This window comes from Orbicella franksi, chromosome 8 (assembly GCF_964199315.1).
Source record: "Orbicella franksi chromosome 8, jaOrbFran1.1, whole genome shotgun sequence".
In the NCBI taxonomy this organism is placed as follows: domain Eukaryota; kingdom Metazoa; phylum Cnidaria; class Anthozoa; order Scleractinia; family Merulinidae; genus Orbicella; species Orbicella franksi.
Window position 1 is genome coordinate 17,101,972 of NC_138152.1, and position 17,413 is coordinate 17,119,384.

Sequence of the window (17,413 nt, forward strand, 5' to 3'; positions counted from 1 at the left end):
CTAGAACGAATCTACTTGTTATTTGAAATAGTTCTGCGGAAATATTTTTGGATTCCGTTAAATCCTCGATTTTCTGTGCCCCGACGAAATCTCGAAAATAGCTCCAAAACACCGCCATTTTGTTTCACGACCGAGTTTGAGGAAAATGGGTCCAGCGGCTCTTGTGACGTCTACCCAGGAAGGTTGGATATCTCACTGCCTCTCATTTCCTTCAGGATGGTGCAATACACATTCGAAAAGTGCGCAGAAACGCCTTCCAGAGGTGCTATCGGCTGTTGCAGCAATATTCCAGATTTAAAGAAAGATATACTGTACAATTTACTGACGATGATCGGCTAATGGTGCAATAAAGACGTAAACGATGGTTGATTTTGTCGAACCGAAACAAGCGAACTGAATCTGTGAGAACCATTGAAGAACTCTCACTGGAATTTGTTCCGCAGACTTTCGAACGCTATTTTCATAAATTTTCTGCTTAAAGCTAGCCAGCAATTTGTAGAAATACTACCGACAACCTATATCTTCCAATCCCGCAGTATTTATAACATAACCGGCAAAGTTGTGTGATCCGATCATGATCAAGAAGCGTTATACTGATATGTAAATAGATCGCAACTGTACGCCGCTAACCATCACTTATATCTCTTTCGATTTAGATGAAAGTCGAAGATTAATCCTTTAGAATTACATGATAACAAAATTGCTAGACTCACAGAGTTTTTCGAAGGTTTGGAAATCAGCAGTGCGACAAAGATTCTGTGCAATAGCGTCGAAAATATGACCGCGTAACATTATCTGCGGACCGATTAGGGAACACATCCTTTTCGCTTATCCGACGAATTTCACTGCAAACTTTGAGAACAATTTACATTGGTTATTTGGAGTTACGACTTAAAGCGTGTGACAATGTGAAATCGGTAATTGTATGAAACGTTTCCTTCCGCCTTGCTTCCCGCAGCTTCAAAAATACAGGTCCAAACAATACGATTTTCAATCGATCGAAGCCAATGTTTTGGAGGTCATCAAGTCTCGAAAACTACAACACGTACGTCACTCTTATAAACATGAAGCATTCAACTGAAAGTAAAACACAAACTGGATTTAACAGAACCTTGGCAAAATACAATCTCGATAAGGACAAATGTAAACGGGCTATAAACACGCGTGGGAATCTTATGTTTAGTTGACGAAATTACCATCCAAAGCAGTCCTTGAGTTTTCTTTCCTGCTTTTCGTTTGCCTGCTCCTCCACTTCGTATCTAGCTTTCCATTCCTAATATACAAGCAGCTCGTCCGCAAAGACGTCTTCCCCGTCGTCGCTTGAAATATTGTAAATTGCTCTCAAAGCTCTAAGCAGTGAGTTCACAGTTGTCGAACGTGCTCGATCGAAGTTTATTTCGGAGCCTAGACATAGACATAGACATACTTTATTTAACGTGGACAAGTACACACTTAGCTGTTCGCTAGTTTCCAGGTGCTCCACGATTTAAATTAAGTAATGTACAACATTATAAGAGCTTAAAAAAAAAGGTATTTACATCAAGCCTCCCGAATCGAAACTTAATTCTGACTCCAGTGACGAAAAAGAAATGATTCTGGGACAAAACTTGGACGCTTTAGTCCCAAAATACATCGGAACGATTAGTTTTGCGTTCCATTTTCTCGAGCAAATACAGAGAGTTGACTGAGGCGCTATTTTATTAGGTTCCTGGGTGGACGTCATCAGGTACCGCCGCCCCAGACTCCCTAAAACGCGGTCGTGAAACACTTAATCGCGACTTTGAAAGGGCATAGCAAATCGAGGATTCAACCAATTTCAAAAATTTCTTCGCCCAAATGCTTCAAATAAAGTCTAGATTTGTTTTAGCGAAAAAAAAATTTGGGGTTAGGTGCACTTTAAAGTAGTGTAATAAATAGTTATATAGTTATAGTTATCATAGTTAAAGAATAATTATAGCTATAATAGTTTATTGTAAGTAGTGCGAAGTAAATGTACTTTAATACTCAAATTTTAAGGGTGTCCAAAGGAAATACATCTAAAGTGTTTTAATTGTAAAAGTGTTGAAAGCAGTTTAATGAAAGATAAATATACTTGTAATGTATTGGCAGGGTGTCTTAAGTAGCAAAAGGGGTAAATATTAAATAATCTGCAGCTATTGTAAAAGTATTGAAAGAAGTGTTTTGTAGAGTAAGTTAACTGTGTGTTTGTATATTGTTAGTATACCTTAAGCCATTAAAAAAAACTGAATAAATTGAGTCGCAGTACCTCAGTTTGTAATTTTTTTTTCCTTTTATAGTATATGTAAGGTTACATACATGTAGAAACCAAGAAATACGCTGGCACTTTATGACTATAAGAAAAATGATTAGACGAAGAGAGAAATAATTATTTGGTGGAGGGTATAGTTGAGTTGCGTAAAGACAGTTGTCTGAACAACAGCAATATTACAACTACAAAATAAGCAAATTTGATTTTCTTGAAATGCTACGATCGCCTGCTTCGAACTTCTGTTACCGGGCGTTGCCAGAGTCTTGACTTCTGTAAAAAACAAATTGAATACAGTGCAACATACTAGAAGAAATAAAACCTTAAAAGAAATGTACCTTAGAAATTAAAAATTGCTCGGTTGTGTAGTTGTTGCTTTCAGTGATTGCTCTCCAGAAATACACGAACACAGTAGTTACGGTTCTTTTCTCATCAGTCAAATATTTATATTGCTTATATCTTGGATGTGTCGGTCCAAATAAACAAAAAAACCTTCCATGGCGAAAAGTTTACTTATTGAAACTTATTTTCGTGGGAAGTTCATTTTGGGCATATTTCGCGGGACTTAAATTTCACAATTTGGCTAAGAAATACGTTAATAGAAAGTAAATTTCGCGAAAATTTTATATTAGAAAATACTGGTCTTCATTTACAAACAGTTACTCTCAGACTTGGCACAGTTTTGTATTTTCCATAGCAATAGTTTCCAATGACACTGACCAAAGCCGTATTACAAAACGAAACTGAAAGCAGTTTGACATGTTCATTTGCAACAAAGCTAAGCAGAGCTGTACAGAGTACTGGACACAGTTTATTTGTGCTTACAGCTGAAGGAAATTGTCAATTTCCTCAAATGGATCCTAGGGAGGAAGAGCTGACTCACCATTTATAACTCCAGTGATTCCTGCTTTCTTCCACCCTTTGACAGCGTAGAGCTTTCCCTCACTGCTAGTCAAGTGGTTGTAAAGGCTTACCATCCATGCTGATTAAAGAATTATCTGCAGGTATTAAATTTCGCGTAGTTAATTTTCGAGAGAAGCTCTTTTTTGGGGGCTATTTAATCTCATGATTTTTGGAAAATTTCGAAAATTGTGAAAAATGAGTCTCGCGAAAGTAGGGAACAATAAGGTAACACTGGGACAACGAGATGGGATACAAAGCAAATATAGTTAAACAGCAACAAAATGACAACAAAAGAACAAGTAATAAATGTAGGGGTTGAAATTGAATTTACTGTTTGTTTTTTTTTTCATTCTTAGATTTATTTTATATATTTATATTTAATAATGTCACACGGCCGCATAATGACACAGCTGCTCTCTGCCAGATCGTTCAAAAAATATTTCAAGACTTTGTGATTCAATTTGTATATTATTAAGCGCTTGTTCATAACGACCAACAACCTGTGTTCATGGCTGTTTGTGTCTCAGGCAAATCGCTGTGTTTATTCAAACGAACATCTCGGATATTGAAGGAACAAGGTTTGAACGTTTATCTATGGATTCAAACCGTCCATCCTCAGTATTACTGACTAAAGGCCTCCACAGACTAGAGACGACTATTTGTTATCGACCACTAATTGTGTCCAGTGCGAGTGTTCCACACATCAGAGTGTTAGTTGTCGATGTCTAAGACCTTTGAAGCTAACATTCACTACGTATGCTAAAAAAAAAACACAATACGATGCCCAAACCACTGTCCATTGACAACCGGGTTCTATAGTTGTCGACAACTAAACCAATGAATCTCACCGACGGGAAAAAGGGCCAAAAGCTTCGTTGTCGACAACCAAACTATTTTTCCTTTTCGAATTTGGAAACTGTGTTAGTTTTCGATAAGTAAAAATGCAGCGTTTAATTGCGGTAACTCATCTCACACACTTTGAGAGCATGCATGAGTTTTAGTTGTCGATAACAGTCAGTCGTCGATAACAAATACTACTTGTCGACAACTTAATGTCGAGACTGTGAGGAACCTAAAACAACTTGGTTAAGGTGAAAATCAATGTGGTTCATTGCGTTTTTCATGATTGCAACAGTTCCGGCAATTCTGAAGGTTTGTGTAACATATCACAGTTTAATATTTCTAATGAAAAGTCACCCTGGAAAATGAATCCCATATCCATAATATCCCTATTCCCCAATGAGGGTGTCACTCATCTCTTTCGTTGCAATTACGATTCTGAGTGCTTAAAATTAAGCGATCACCTCCCAGCTTTTCACCAAATAATAACATCGTACTGGGGGCATTAATGCCAATATTTGTATTTAATAATGTTACACTCACAGCTGCTGTTCAGCTGCTAGTAGCTGCATCAAGATATGAAGGTTTCAGCGATTGCTCACCAGATGCAAATAACGCAACATAGATATGGTTTTAACACTCGCTGCTCATCGCTCAAATATTTATACTGCTTCGATAGATCCTGGATATGTTGGCTGAACTACGTTCGCGCGAACAATTTTCCAGACGATATATCTTCATGTTTTAATTTTCACTGCCGTCAGATAATGAGTTACTTGTGTCAGAAATGCAAAAATAAAAAAAATGGGGGTCAGCGACTTCGTTTCAGAGATAAAACGCGTGGAAAACCACCCTGATTTTGAAAAATTTGCGCACGTAATTCGGCGTGGTCTACATTGGTTTATAGTTTTAAAAAATATCGGTGAGCCAACGGAGGCAATTCCTGTCTTAGTCATATTTCGTAGAAGTGGGTCTGTTGGGTAAATAACTGCAAATGTTACCAACGTTTTCACAGAACTTCACCGTTCAAGAGGCATTTAAAACCGTCGCACAGATAAACGAAAAGCTAAAAAGAACTTCAAACTCGTAGTCGATAAAATTTCATTTTTTAGTTGATAGATGTTCTTCATTTTTTCGCTAAACGTAGAAAAATCGGTAGAGGAAATGATCCATCAAAAGAAAAATATGGGTCACCGAACGCCCAAGATCGTTAAATCCAGGCAAAGCTATAGCAATGGCCATCTGCTCTGTCATTGTTCATTTTATTACCTAGCACGCGCCCTCATGCATGACGTGGCGTGTGAATTTGCGTGCGCAGTAAGGATGCGCAGAAACAATTAGCGCGAACGTCCTTAAAGACGACAAGTTCCAGTGACAACGTTAACTAACTGGTTTTAAGTAACTCAGGGGCAACTATATGGAATACAAAGCAAATATTGCAGAAACAGCAACAAAATGACAGCAAAAGAACATGTAATAGATGTATGTGGTGGAATTGCAGTAACAGCCACCTTAGACGATAGGGTTGTTATGTTTTTTCTTTTCATTCTTAGTTTCATTTTTTTATATTTATATTTAATAATGTCAAACGGCCACAAAGTGACACAGCTGCTCTCTTTCAGATCGTTCACCAAATGTTTTAAGACTTTGTGATTAAATTTGAATATTATTCCTTTGTTCATAACGACCAACAACTTATGTTCTTTGCTGTGTGTGTCTCAGGCAAATCGCTGTGTTTATTCAAACGACCATCTGATATAATTGAAGGACCAAGGTTTGAACTATAAAGCTGTGGATCTTAAAACATCTTTCCTAAGTCACGTTATTGACTACAACAGCTTGGTGTAAGGTGAAAATGTGGTTCGTTGCGTTATTCATGGTTGCTGCAGTTTTCGGCAATCCGGAAGGTTGGCGTAATATATCACATTTAATGGTTTCATATCATTTTAACTCTTTTAAGAAAAAAAAAGGACATTGGTTTCCTCTTTTCTTTCTTTTAGTGTTGACTGAATCTCGTACTCCCAATTACCTCTTTCAGTAATTAAATTTTTATCAAGTTAGGAATTTCTCGTTCATTTGTCGTTTTTGGTGTTGATACCTGTGGTTTCCGAATATGATTTCTTGCATTGCCACGACAACAAAACTGATGAAAGAATTTCGGAAATACCCTAAGTAAAATGGGACAAGCTATTTATATTTACATTATCCGCTGTAGGCACGATGTAATTGGATCTTTCATATAAAATCCTACTATTAGAACTACCAATAATCATAAGTGGTCAAGACGTTTTTCAGCTACTAAGGACCAATAATCCGAAAAGAACACAAAAGCTATGTTCAGAATGCTAAATAGAAAGATGCACGTCGGTGTAGTGAAGACAGAGATTATAATTATGCGAGTTTGTGTTTTTCCTGGGACCAGGTAAACAGTCCGCAAGATAGAGGTGTCTGTAATATGTAGGCGTTGGTTGTTTTATTCATTTTTTTGTCATTTATAAATCGTACATTTAAAACATGTCAATGTATAAGGCAAGGAAGCCCAGGGAAGCCAATAAGGCTTATATAAAGAACCACCTTAAAGCTCTAAGACTTAGCAAAAGAATAAAAATGCTGTCATCGGCAGACAGACTCGACTGCAGTTGTAATTACAGTGTAGTAAACTGTCATTTTTGAGTCTCTCTAGAGTTTTGTGTCTCTTTCAACAGAAAACATCGGAATAAAAAATGCGAAATTATTCGAGGGAGACATGGTTCTTAACACTGTTCAACGGCTGGCTGCTATGAAAGGTTTGGACGTTGATAAAGCGACGGGAAATGCGAGAGGCTCAATTCTAAACAAGCAGTGGCCGGGTGGAGTGCTGATCTACGCTGTTGATCCCCAGATAGGTAAGGAAAAGTAGAGTGAGGATAAAAAGGAGCACAAAAGGCCTCGGCGGCCCCAGTGGGGAAGTAGGTCGAAGAGTTAAGGTATTAAATTTACGCTTGATAGTCGCTCCAAATGGCGTTTTTTATGATAAAAGGATAATATAATGTCATGAATTTCCCAGACGTATTTAATTTTCCATAATTTAAACCCCCGCTCCACTCAAATCCTCATCATAAAATTTGAAAATTAACCCGACATACATTCATCCTTTGACAAGGCAATGGAACTAAACTGCCCGTTGAGAAACGCGGCGTTACTCTATTTTAAACTAATATTTCTTAAATATTCGCCTTACAAAGGAAGGGGTGTACAAAACAAAATTTGAATTTGAAGAGTAATTTGCAAATTTCTAGATAAATCTATGAAAAAAAGTGAAACGTGACTGCACGATTCGTTAACGCCTCCATCACACAAGCCTAGCCTGCATGGGTCTAACCATGAAACAAGACTTCTCTTGACAACGACTCTGGTTTCATGACTAAGTTCCCGTAAAACGTCTCGACTGAAGCTAAGAACTAGAACGAAATTCGATAAGGATGGCCCTGATTTTAAACAGGAAGAGCAGGGCTAAAACAACAAGTATTCATTAAAATGTGTTTTAATATTATCAGTAAACTGCTGATTATGTTTGAGTAGATGAGCTTCATTGTTTCAGTAATTGCGTATTGAATAGAATTGAATACGATTTTGTAATGCTTCCCTACACCTTCAAAAAGTTTGTCTAAAATATAAGAGTAAGAAGTTACAACCGAAGTGTTTGGAATTTTATCTGTTCAGTTCATCCTCCACTCCCATCCTTGTCAATGTTGTGGAATACATTGGCTTTCCGCTACTTCGACTGGCTTGTGAATGAGAATTTATTTCGCGCCTTTTCAGTGGGTAAATCTCAGTTCGATTGTATATAATAACAAAGATTTCGTCACAACGTATTGTTCACTAGACACTGACATGAGGCGGGAGGGGGGGGGGGGGGGATAATAAGTCTCATGCATGGCGTTCGTTTACTTCAAATTAAAACATATTTATAAAACGACGTTTCCACTACTTTTATCATTTGTTGTAGATATAACACTATTTTGATGTTCAAAGTTTGAGTTTGTTTTCTCATCTTCCACTTTGCAGCCTCGAACGCTGGAATGATGAACATCCTGAACCAAGCTATGAAACTGTGGACTAGTCAAACCTGCATTCGATTCCAACAACGAAAATACGAAAATGGATACGCTTACTTTCATATTGGACAAGGGTATGACGTAACTAATTATTCCATCATGAATACAATACCATAGCCCAGGGGAAACTCGGGATGCATGGTGGAAGTGCCAGCAAATGCCTTTTCAAGCTTTTTGACTTGTATTTATTTCAGACATGAAGAATTTGTGATCGTGATGGGTTCAATTGCACTGAGTAATGAACATTTAAGTTCTTTTTCCGAGTTTCGAGCTTGAACTTGACGTTAAAATAGCTTTCAAGCATGCGTGACTACTCTTAACAGATAAAAACATTTTTAAACTGACATTCGCGATTCAAGGATTAAACTTACCATGAACAATCCATAGTATGTAGGCGATTCCTAAATATAAGCGATTGAACATTTGCTGCTATTTTAAATAAACGGCACGCAATGCATGCGGAAGCGATGACGTTTAAAAATTGTTGCTAGAAGATTGGAACATAAGCAGACAAACTGATTCTTAAACTTAAACTGTAGAACTTTTGTGTTAGAAATTTTGTGTGAGAAATTTTAGGGGTTTACATTTAGGGTAGTCCATTGCATTGGTAGTTCATTCAAGTAGTTCATTACCAGGTCCATTGTGTTAGTCCATGTGCTAGGGGTCAGCGAGATGCACCAACCCAAAAGAAAGATTAATAACTACATTTTCCAATACATAATACGGGAATTTCTGTTACATCCACCCCCCAAATCTCACTTTAAAAAGCTGAAATAAAAAGCACTCCGCTGATCCTCCAAACAGCAAAGGAAAGCAGCAAAGGAAAAGTTCCTCTCTCTGAAATCAACACCTTATTATCTTTAAAGATACTTGGTAAAGCTAATTACCTCACCGGAAATTAATTTGTTGTTTAAACCATATACTTGTCTTATCGCGTGTGCGACCCGCTTGTCTACCTAAAATTGTATGTATCGAACGTATGTTATTATGAGTTTTCCCGTGAGCGCAAATTTATCCGACACTGTATAAGCCAAAATCCAACCCCAAATCTTCGTTTAAAAGCTGAAATTAGAATCACTTCGCTGATCCTACAAACAGCAAAAGAAAGCCGTAAATTAAAGGAAAAGTTACTCTCCCTGAAATCGACAGCTTACTATCTTCAAAGATATTCGGCAACACTAATTGCCTCACCGGAAATTAATTTGTTGTTTTAACTGTATACTTGTAATATATCGATTAAAAGCACTCCGCTGATCCTACAAACAGCAAAGGAAAGCCGCATAGTCTTCACCTATCGCCTGTACGACTTACTTGTCTATCTAAACTTGTATGCATGGAGGTTATGCCCGTGAACACAAATTTATCCGATACTGTATAAACCAAAATCCACCCGAAACCAAAGATGGGGAATTGTCTCATTTACTAACTCTCAGAGTGCATTTCGCTTCCACAGAGGATAAATCGTGCACGACATAAGCGCGACGGACATAAGCGCGACGAAATAAGTGAGAAATCACTATCTGGAGGAATGCAGAACGCCGGCTTAAAGCGATGACGTCACACAATACGTCATCGCTTGAAAAAGAATCTAACTACTCATTTTGACATCAGTGTGACTTTGTTTCTTCGCGCAAACGTTTCGGTATCATTCGTTAAAAAATGGTATACATATTTACACAGGAAAGCAATCGTACATTCGACGGTATGACACCCAACCTTCCCATCGTGCGCTACGCGTGTGTCACATCGATTGTGTTGACCACTGTGTTTTCTATGGCATGATATAATATAGTTATGCAACCCTTTCTCTTGGTATACCGTAGAATTTTTCACTTATCTGGTGCATTTTCTCGGTATATACCGAGAAAATACAAGTGACTTGTGGAATATTCCACGGTATACCAAGAGAAAGCGTAGTAGACATATGGGATATGTTACATGCCACTCAAAATGAGAGCGCAGGATTTACACAGTTCAATGTATGTATATGTGTTGCAGATGCTCCTCAGGGGTGGGTTACCAAGGTCGGCTGCAGTACATTTCACTTGGCGGCGGTTGCTGGTATGTAGGAGATCGGTAAGTTTCCAGCTTTACGCCTATGAGCGGTTTCTGATTGGTTATATTATAGATACCAAAGCCTAGACATGCTTAATCATTCAGTACATGAAAAGCGCTCGATTCAATTCCTTTACCGTGAATTGCTATTTTTTTGTCAAATTAGTTGCAACTGAGGAACCAGACACAATTTTCCTTAAGGAGTCACTTTTCGTTCGAAAACGTTCAGAAGCAACAACAAAAACAGAGAAATTAAAGCAGGGTCATATGCAATTCTTTGCTGCCAAGGAGCAACGTACCGTTTTAAACAAATCTTCGTTAACTCAGTTATTACGGTCAGATTAGCGCTAGAGATTACAAACTAGCGTGCTTGCTTTTGACGTCACTGTAGCACGTGTTGGAATGTGAGAATTCATGTTGGGGTCAAACTGCAAATTCGCTGCTTGCTTGTTAGAAAGTGTTGACATACGACTGTCAGTTTTCGCGCCAGTTTGTAGTGAGTGGCGATGGATGTACATTTGGCTTCGTTGCTTATTTTTTTCTTGCTGTACCGATTGCGTTGCATAAGAAGAAACACTGCTATAAGACGAAGAAGGAGAAGGTTGTTTTTATTCCTTCAACGTGGTTTATTGACACATTCCCTGCCAACAGCGACATCAACCACATTAACGCTTTTAAACGTTGCACATATGCACTTGCAAAGCATGCAAACTGAACGGCCTTGGACACTTCGTCGTCCACGCTTTGGCTGGTTCGAGTTGATGCTTGAAGACGAGAGCCAGTCCCGCTATTGGAAAGAACACTTCAGGATGCGTAAGGACACGTTTCTTCGGTTAGTTAACCTTGTTTCTCCGGAAATTTCAAGGAGAAACACGAGGTTACGAAAAGCCATTCCTCCAGCTAAGCGAGTGGCAATTGCTTTGTGGAGGTTGGCTGGAGGTGGAAGCTTTCGCGAAGTTGCTACACACTTTGATGTGGGAAAGTCATCATGTGTCACAATCACCAAAGAATTTTGCCGCGCGCTGAACAGATTTTCAAGGCGTTTTATCAAATTGCCAGTCAACCACCATGACACGACAAGAGCCATTGCACTGTTTCAAGATGAATGTAAAATTCTCCAAGCAGTTGGAGCAATTGATGGGACTCACATCGAAATAGTGGCCCCAAAGAATCCTTTCGATTATTTTGATCGACAACACCGCTATAGCGTGATCATGCAAGCTGTTGTTGGAGAGAATCTAATGTTCTTGGACACCGCAATTGGTTATCCAGGTAGTATGCACGATGCTCGAGTCCTAAGGAATTCCGAGCTGTACAGGAAAGTAGTGAATGGAAATATTCTGAGGGAACCCGTGGTAAATATAGACGGAAACGATATTCGACCTCTGCTGCTCGGGGATGGGGCATGCCCTCTCCTTCCATGGCTGTTAAAGCCTTATCCTAACAATATCGTTTTAAACCCGACTCAACGACGATTCAACAAAGTGCTCTCCTCAGCAAGAGTCACTGTTGAACGGGCTTTTGGTGTTCTCAAAGGAAGATGGAGAATTTTGCTGAAGAGAATGGATAACAGGTTTATCAATATACCGGAAGTAATCCTCACATGCTGCATTCTACACAATTTCTGTCAAGAAGCAGGAGAAGAATTTGACGACCCTGAGATTTTGAGAAGAGCCGTTACCATTGAGAGAGAATATTTGCAGTCCAGACGTCTACATCACGCTATACGGAATCCGGGAGCTCAAGCCGTTCGTCAAGCAATAGAAAATAACTTATAATGACTTGACAACTTGTAGGTTATCTTAGAAACACAACTGTTTATTGTTTTGTTTTGTTACATAAGCATATGCACGTTTAAAGCTTTTTTAATTTTAATGAAAAGTGAACAGTTCATGAATTGAATAAAAAAATAAGGAGATTTATAACATACATCTCACAATACATTGATATAATGGAATTGTATTTTATCTATTACCAATGTAACGAAACTGTCACGCAATTAGTGTAAACAGCAAAAGCCATGTCCCCATCCTTTTCTAGCACTCGTTATATTCCATGTTTTTTGTTTCATGATCAAGTAAGTTTTCACTTATTTTTTCAAAAGTTCTGCCATGCGAAGGAAAAATTCCTGATCCCTTCTTCTGCTTTCTTCATCGATTTTCCTCTGCTCGATTTCCATCTTGAGCATAAGCTCCTCTGCTCTTGTTTGTGATCGCTCAATCGCTTCCACTTGAGCGTTCTGCATTTCGAGTATTTTTGAAGACAATTCAATGAAAGCATTTTGATTGCTTTCTTTGCTTTTTCTTGCTTTCTTTTGAGCAGGCTCGTCGGCCTTGGCCTTCTTTCTTTTGTTTTTTCCTTCCTTTGGCGAGCAATCTGCGTTGCCATCGGAGTCGCTTGAATCAGCATGCGAAGATTTGCTTGATGAAGGCGAATTACTTGTAGTGGATTCGCTGCATGACTGAAGCACCCCGGGCATTTTCACAACCGGTCTTGAGCCCAAAACCTCTTCAAAGGCATCAAAGAATGGACTGGTTTTTGCTGCACGTCCGGTCTGCGAATTGTTGGTCTTCGCATCTTTGTAAGCCTGCTTCAAGTTTCGTAGTTTGTCTTTACATTGCTTCATTGTTTTAAAAGGGCCTGCCTTGTTGACCGCTTGAACAATCTTCTGCCAGGCCTCCAAACTTCTACTACTTTCCACTTCTTCCACCCTTTCCTTCCATTCCTCGACAAGCACCGAAGTCTGAGCGTCAAACCACTTGGTTTGGCTTGCTTTCGCGCCATTTTCGTCGCTTTGACTGCTTGACTCTGTTTCAGGTCTACATTTTTCTGATGAGGAGGAAAATATCTCTTCAGCGCCGTCTGCATCCCGTATAGGTCTTGGAAAATGTGCAGTGTAAAAAGGCTGAAAAGGGGCAGCTGAAGGAAAAGTGGCTGCTGAACGCTCGATAGCCGAGCCCGGGAATTGTGAAACAGCGCCATAGTTGTTCCTCTCGGTTGCATGGCCCGTCTGCCGAAAAGGTCTAACATTGCCTTGAAGTGGAAATTGGACTGGATAGCCATGGTCATAAGTTGAATCAAGGAAGGGATTCGGTGAAGTGTGATCCCGAGACATGCTTTTTCTACGAATTTTTGCCGCCTGTTTGCAATACGGGAAACTCTGATGCTCTGAATAGAATTGACAAAGGTCACCAATGAAGCAATCAAAAGTGCTGCTTCCCCATTGGACAAATCGCGTAAGAAAAACATATCTTATTTATTTAGCACAGCTCAAGAGCAATACACACCGCTCTTGAGTTGCGCTTCGGATCCTTTGTACTTTTAGTTACTCTGGGGTTAGATTTCAAACAAGCACACGGTCATACTCTTGATCGGTCACACCGAATTTCGTGCTTGGAATTTGCTATGTAAACAAAAATGACATGTCAAGCAAGGGTCTAGCGCGAATCTGACCGCAACATATTAATGAGTTGATTCCTTTCTTTAGTTATTTTAAAAGAAAAATTCGAGTACTTTCATAGCACAAATACCATACATTACAGCCTTATCTTCAATTTAGCTAACAGATATGAATTGAGCGAGTGAAACAGTTTGCATCCCAAAATCTTTGTGTGTAACCATGACTACTTCTTACCACACTCGACAAAAATCATTAGCAAGTCGAACAACCAGTCAAAAGGATCTACGTTGTAGGTCTACCTCATTTCTTAACGTCACTCTAGGACATCAACCTCGCGTACTGTTTCCCAGCCTTGAGTTGTTGTTGACCTCAAACTCCCGGAATGACTAATCTCTGTTTTACTCGGTCGATGGCTGGATCATCCATACTTTGAAAATCCACAACAAACTACTTGCTGTTTGAACCAAAACCAAAAATGTTGGTGGCAGTTTGCGTCACATGATGCAAAGATTTAATCCGATGGAAAACAATTGGGTCAAAAAATGTCAAAAAATGGTGGTGGAATTATTTTGCTATACAAGAATGTATTTCATGATTGATTTCAATTGTCAAAACATCTCCAAATTTTCTTTGGTTCAAAATCAACAAACATTACGCCAAAACAACGATAACTACGCGTGTGGTCTTTATATTCCACCAATTACCTCAAATTATCTTGACTCCGAAATTTTTGAATAACTTGAAAACGATATATTGAATTTTCCATCCAAGGGATCAATCTTCCTCTTAGATGACATTCCCAATGAAGATGTCAACACCTCGCTTGAAAAAGTAGAAAACATGTTAATTTTAGCAGCTAAAAGATGCTTAAAGATAAGAATAAGAAAAAATCGTACAAAAATGAAACCGTTATCGAACAAAATGGTTTGATAAAGAATGTCGCTTTAAGAAACACGAGCTAAGGAAAATTTCAAACCAAAAACACAGAGATCCTTTAAATGCATACTTACGAGAGCAATATCATGATACTTAAACAAAATACAAAAAGCTACTGAATAAGAAAAAAAGTGATTACTACAACTCAAAAATCACTGAGTTAGAGGAAAATGCAGAAGACTCAGACAAAAAATGCTTTTGGGAATGTTTAAAATCAATGGATGACACGCCAAAAGATGAAGACGACATTCCATCAATCTCAGAGGATAACTGGTTAACATACTTCCGTTCCCTTCACTCGAAAAGTCCTTTAAATCCTATTCAGCAGTCAATAATGAATGATCTAAAACTTCTGGAACATCATAAAGGGCAGTTTCCCTCTTTAGACTACTTGACCACTGAAAATGAAATTTTTGTAGCCGCTAAAAGATTGCAAAATAACAAATCGGCGTTCTCGGACAAAATAAAAAACGAAATGATCAAAGCTAGTCTTCAAGAAATGATTCCCGCGTATCTTAAATTCTTCAACTCAATTCTTCCTTCAAGTATAATGCCTAATACTTGGTGTCGCGGTCTAATTACACCAGTATATAAATCAGGAGGAAGAAATGAACCATCAAACTACCGAGGAATTTGTGTCTCAAGCTGTTTGGGAAAGTTATTTTGCTCTATCTTAAATCAGCGATTGCTTGAGTATGTCAATTCTCTTAATATTCTACACAATTCCCAGATTGGTTTTCTACTCAAAAATCGAACAGCAGACCATGTTCTTACATTGAGAACTCTAGCAGATAAATACGTGCATCACCACAACGAAAACTTCTATGCTTGTTTTGTCGACTTCAAAAATACTTTTGACTCAGTTTGGCATGACGAACTTTTATTTAAGTTATTACAAATTAATGTCGGTGGTTGTTTTTTTTTTCAATTTAATAAAGAGCTTGTACTCAACTCTACATGTTACATCAAAATTGGCCAGAATCAAACACGGCCCTTTCCATACGTAAAAGGGGTACGCCAAGGTTGTATTTTGAGCCCGTTACTGTTCAACCTCTTTATTAATGACATACCATTCTTTTTTGAAAAAATTCTATCTGATCCCTTTGTCCTACCAAACGGCGCAAAATTAAATTCACTTTTACATGCAGACGATTTAGTCATATTGTCAAGATCAAAAATGGGACTGCAAAATTGCCTTGACACTCTATCATCCTATTGCAGTACATGGATGGTAAGTATCAAAGCAAAAAAAAAACAAAGTTATGATCTTTCAAAAACATGCTAAGAAATGTGTACAGTCTAACTTTCATATCGACAATGAGCCTCTTGAAATTGTTCAAAATTATACTTATTTGGAAACACTCATTTCTTCGACGGGTAACTTTTCATTGGCACTTGATAAATTGAAAGAAAAGGCCATTCACGCCCTTTTCAGTCTTAGAAAACACACAAATTTCAGCAAACTGCCTCCATTCCTAGCGAATAAAATTTTCGACGCAATGATCTCCCCAATTTTGACATATAACTGTGAACTGGGGTACATATGCAAACTCTGATCTCAAGTCTTGGGACAGTTCCCAGATCGAAAAAAACACATCTCCAATTCTGTAAACGTTATTTAGAGGTAAGCAATAAGGCATCCAATGTAGCATGTAGAGCTGAACTTGGTGGGTTTCCTCTCATTATAGTTATCAATCAGAAAATCATGAATTACTCCTCATATCTTCTAAGAAAGGATAATTGCTCTATTGTTAAACAAATCTTTCTCATGTCGCGAGATCTTCATCAAGCTGGTAAAAATAGTTATTATTCTAATATTATAAGTATGTCTGAATATTATGATTTCCCTTGTTTTGATCTTACGTACTTAACTAACGCTAGAATAAAACATGTTGGCCTAATGCAGCAAAAGTATATTTTATATTGGCAACATACCATGCAAAACTCTTTCAACACATTTAAGAACGATTATACACCCTCCTCTTATTTAGGCCTAACAAGCAAACTAAGTGAAAGAAAAGAACTAGTGAAATTTAGGATAGGCAATCACAAACTAAGGATTGAGACTAGTAGATATGATTAAATTTTAAGGGTTAACAGACTCTGCCCTATTTGTGCATGTAATCAAATTGAAGACGAATCTCACTTTTTTGTATACTGCAAGAAATACTCTTTTCTAAGAAAAAAATTTTATAAAAAAATAGAACATATCATTCCGACTTTTAAACAATTATCTTCGTTACAAGCCATTGGCGAACGTATGACCTCTTCAAATCATTATATTAATATTCAATTAGCAAAATTTATTTCATCTTGCTTTGATTTACGCAATATTCTACTTTCAAATCAAACCAATGTAACGTGATTGCGATATCATAACGTTATTATATGATCACGATAATCGTTACTGTTTTAGTTTTAGGTTACTAAAGCTTTTGCAACACTGTATGTATTTATGGTCATGCAAATACAGCCAGCTGTTGTAGTTATAGAAGCAAGTAGCTGATGCCTTGTTCCTTAGCCATTTGTCTGGGGAAATTAGCACCGAATTGTGGGTAGAGTCTTTCATATTTTTAAAATTTTTTTGCTATTTTCATTTACTTTACCTATAAATTGTATGTAAAATGCCCTGTATAGTGAAAATAAAAGAATTGCATTGAATTGAATTGGAATTGAAGACACTGATTTACGAAAGCTTGTGTATTACATTGTAGCATCTATCAACTGACCAAAATTATTTTAAAAAGGAGCAGCTACGTTATAATGAACTCAAAACATGTGAATACCAATAGTCATAAGGACAACTTTATTTTAGCTATAGAATATTCAGCTGTTTACAGTGATCCGATTTTATTACGAAAATGGTTAATTTATGCACTTACTTGTTGTTAATAAATTGGCTTGGCCACGCCTGGT

General features: G+C 37.9%; 3 protein-coding genes across 3 annotated transcripts in view; 2 read left to right on the top strand and 1 right to left on the bottom strand.

Annotated features, from left to right (window-relative positions):
• The first annotated feature begins 5,877 nt into the window (after positions 1 to 5,877).
• On the top strand, positions 5,878 to 8,223 carry LOC145494201 (blastula protease 10-like). Its single transcript, XM_081473656.1, has 3 exons — positions 5,878 to 5,916; positions 6,715 to 6,894; positions 8,057 to 8,223. Exons 1-3 carry the CDS (start codon positions 5,886 to 5,888, stop codon positions 8,221 to 8,223), a joined length of 378 nt encoding a protein of 125 aa, XP_081329782.1. The 5' UTR covers positions 5,878 to 5,885.
• A 2,699-nt stretch (positions 8,224 to 10,922) lies between these two features.
• LOC145494202 (uncharacterized) lies at positions 10,923 to 11,939 on the top strand. Its single transcript, XM_081473657.1, has one exon. The coding sequence runs from the start codon at positions 10,923 to 10,925 to the stop codon at positions 11,937 to 11,939; it is 1,017 nt and encodes a 338-aa protein (XP_081329783.1).
• A 15-nt stretch (positions 11,940 to 11,954) lies between these two features.
• LOC145494788 (uncharacterized) overlaps positions 11,955 to 17,413 on the bottom strand; it is a 57,029-nt gene continuing 51,570 nt past the window's right edge. Inside the window, exon 2 of the mRNA XM_081474361.1 lies at positions 11,955 to 13,553. Within this exon, the coding sequence (XP_081330487.1) occupies positions 12,251 to 13,276 (1,026 nt within the window). The 5' untranslated portion in view covers positions 13,277 to 13,553 and the 3' untranslated portion in view covers positions 11,955 to 12,250. The remainder of the gene's footprint in view (positions 13,554 to 17,413) is intronic.

Coding starts and splice junctions, on each gene's coding strand:
- LOC145494201 (XM_081473656.1), top strand. CDS start 5,886: ATGGTTGCTGCAGTTTTCGGCAATCCGGAAG. Junction 5,917..6,714: donor AGTTTTCGGCAATCCGGAAG/GTTGGCGTAATA, acceptor CTCTTTCAACAG/AAAACATCGGAATAAAAAAT. Junction 6,895..8,056: donor CGCTGTTGATCCCCAGATAG/GTAAGGAAAAGT, acceptor TCCACTTTGCAG/CCTCGAACGCTGGAATGATG.
- LOC145494202 (XM_081473657.1), top strand. CDS start 10,923: ATGCTTGAAGACGAGAGCCAGTCCCGCTATTGGAAAGAACACTTCAGG.